The sequence below is a fragment of the Mastomys coucha genome, unplaced genomic scaffold (assembly GCF_008632895.1).
Source record: "Mastomys coucha isolate ucsf_1 unplaced genomic scaffold, UCSF_Mcou_1 pScaffold11, whole genome shotgun sequence".
Lineage (NCBI taxonomy): Eukaryota > Metazoa > Chordata > Mammalia > Rodentia > Muridae > Mastomys > Mastomys coucha.
Window position 1 is genome coordinate 33,233,175 of NW_022196893.1, and position 2,802 is coordinate 33,235,976.

The following is a 2,802-nucleotide window of genomic DNA, read 5'->3' on the forward strand; positions in this document are numbered from 1 at the left end:
AAAAAAAAAAAAAAAAAAGCAGACACCTGCTGTCCCAGCAGCAGATTGCATCAAATAAGAGAGTCCTGGGGACAGGCAGGGCTCCTCCCTGAGTTTTAAGAGCCTTGTAAATCCTGTCTAATTCAAGGCAGAGGAACCAAGACAGCAACACCCTGAAGTGACACCAATAAAAAGTTTATGGGTCTCTTTAAATGCCCAGATTGAAAATATAAAAATCCAAAATGAAGGTACCTTTCTATTCATTAACTCAAGCATGTATGAGCTCCAATCCCTGACTTCTTTGCACTCAAAAAGGATGCCCTCCATGCTACCCTGGTGCCCCAGACCTAGCACAAAAATGAGCTAGTTCTCTGGAAGGCTGGAATTTTATTCAACCCCAAAGGTATTTCACATATAGCTTACTGGGATTTATTAGACTGATAACAGGAGAAACAAATGCTATCCTCTCCTATTTGGAATTTACAAAGCTCCTTGGCTACAGTGGCCTCATCAATGACTCTTGAGGGAGAGAGAGTCTGTCTTTTCCTTTGCAGCCAACACAGCAAGTACAGATCCCAGCATCTCATCACAGAAGGTGCAGCCTCTCCCACTCACCTTGTCAATGAAAGAGGCAAATTTGTTGTTGAGGGTTTTGATCTGCTCCCGCTCCTGAGACTTCACGTTCTGGATCTCTGGGTCTACTTTAACATCAAGAGGCTGCAAGAGGCTCTGATTGACAGACACTTCATGGATGCCTCCACCAGGGAATCCTCCAGGGCCCCCAAAACCTCCAGGGCCACCTCCAAAGCGGCCTCCGCCAAAGCCACCTCCTCCAAATCCACCACCTCCAAAGCTGCTGCCACCTCCGAAGCTGCCACCTCCAAATCCTGGGCCTCCTCCAAATCCTCGGCCACCTCCGAAGCCACTGCTTCCACCTCCGAAGCCACTGCTGCCACCTCCGAAGCCACCGTAGCTTCTGCCACCAAATCCACCACTGCTGCCAGCCACGCTACTAGAGATGCTCTTGTACCCTCCGAGGCCAACAAGACTCTGACTGCCAAAGCCACCTCCACCAGAGCCTCCTCTGCCACCGCCGTGGCGGCTCACGCAGGAGAAGCTGGTAGTTGATCTCCGGCTCCCTCCAGAGACCACAGCTGAACCACTACTGAAGCCCCTGAATCCACCGCCTCCTCCACCTCCTCCTCTTCGGGATTTGCAGGAGATCTGGCAACTCATGATGTTTTGCTCAGCAAGACGAGTGAATATTCCTAAGCAGATCCGAGACTGGAGACCAAACTGTGCTGTTGGGAGACTCACAGGGTCCCTTATATACCTGCCAACTAGGTGTTGGTGAGCTTGGGTGTGGGCCCACTTACGCATGGGTTTGGTCTGCCTGGAAGCTATTCTTGGTGAGTGATTATCAACCTAATGGCCATTAAAACATCTACTAATCAGCTCCAATCCAGAACCTGCTTTGATTTGCGAACAGCTCCTGTTTATCTGCGCATCTGTCATGCAATTTGATTTTTGTAAAATCATCAGAAGAGGAGATTAGTATTTGGGTTTCCCAACTGGGGAAAAAAAATGTCCCGAAGAATATGCTGCTCCCTGTTGTGGACCGACCCATGGGAAGCTGGCCACCACCCAGGCCTATGTGGGCTTCCCATCTAGCTTGCCAGAGAAGGGAGGTCTGGTTTGAGACTCTGAGAACACTCACTTCAGATTTCCAGCTCTCATGCCTCCATGTGGCTCAGGAAGGGGGGGCACTATATACCATGACTATGGTAGAGGGACCAGTCTGTGCTTACAAAGAGAAGCTGGCCTCCGATGCTGCAATGTTGCAGCCATTTATCAAAATATCTCAACCCCTTTCTTCCCAGACTACATCAAACATACACAATAGCCAACCACTGGGGAGGGGATCATATTGGGTCCTGTCACCAGGAATTTTTATGACCATCAACTCCACTAGGGGACAAAGAACAAAAGGAAGAGTTCTGTCCTTAAATCTGTATGACTCAGGGTGCATGTGAACATGTTGCTTTGAGATCCAAGCGTGGACCAACTCTGTTGCTCAGAAGCCATGAACTGCCTTGTGATTCTGAAGGCATTAAGAAGGCAGGCTCTTCACTGACCTTCAAAGACAGATGAGCTTGGGAAAAAAAATCACATACTCTATCCAAAGTTGCCAACCACACAGAACACTCAGTGACACCAAATTCAGACACAGTTTCTCCTGTCCAGATGGCTATGCATATAAGACAGATTCTGTGGAGAAATAGAATCAACTCAAAGTCAGAGACTCTAGACTTAAATCTTAATTTTGCCATCATTCTGACTGTGTGACCTTGGACAAAACTTTGAGTCTTTGTTTGCCTTAGCTATGGGGTAGAAAACTGGTATGTAATGTCTTGATAACCATGCTGTTGTAAATGTTAGATGATGTTGTTTTGAGTGAGACAAAGATATTTTCCTTTCCTTTCAACCTCGGTGTGCCAGCTAGTCTCTCTTCTAATGGGCTAGGTCATACTTTCATTGTGACCGAGAGAAATGGTGTTGGGTAACTCATGTTTTTCTGTGAGCCTTGGTTGCCCAGTTTCCTCATCTATTAAAAAGTAAGACGAGGATGAAGAAAAGAAGAAGAGGAGGAAGAGGAATGGGAGAAGAAGGAGGAAGAATAGAGGAGGAGGGAGAAGAGGAGGAGGAAGGGGAGGAGGAAGAATAGGAAGAAGAAAAGAAGAGGAAGAAGGAGGAAGAGAAGGAGAAGGAGGAGGAGGAGGAGGAGGAGAAGAAGAAGAAGAAGAAGAAGAAGAAGAAGAAGAA

General features: G+C 47.4%; 1 protein-coding gene across 2 annotated transcripts in view; it reads right to left on the reverse strand.

Moving 5' to 3' along the window:
• Krt2 (keratin 2) overlaps positions 1 to 1,242 on the reverse strand; it is a 7,352-nt gene extending 6,110 nt beyond the window's left edge. For both annotated transcript variants that reach the window (XM_031356474.1, XM_031356473.1), the window contains exon 1: positions 595 to 1,242. In XM_031356474.1, coding sequence (XP_031212334.1) covers positions 595 to 1,215 — 621 coding nt within the window. In that variant the 5' untranslated portion in view covers positions 1,216 to 1,242. The remainder of the gene's footprint in view (positions 1 to 594) is intronic.
• Between the last annotated feature and the right edge of the window lie 1,560 nt (positions 1,243 to 2,802).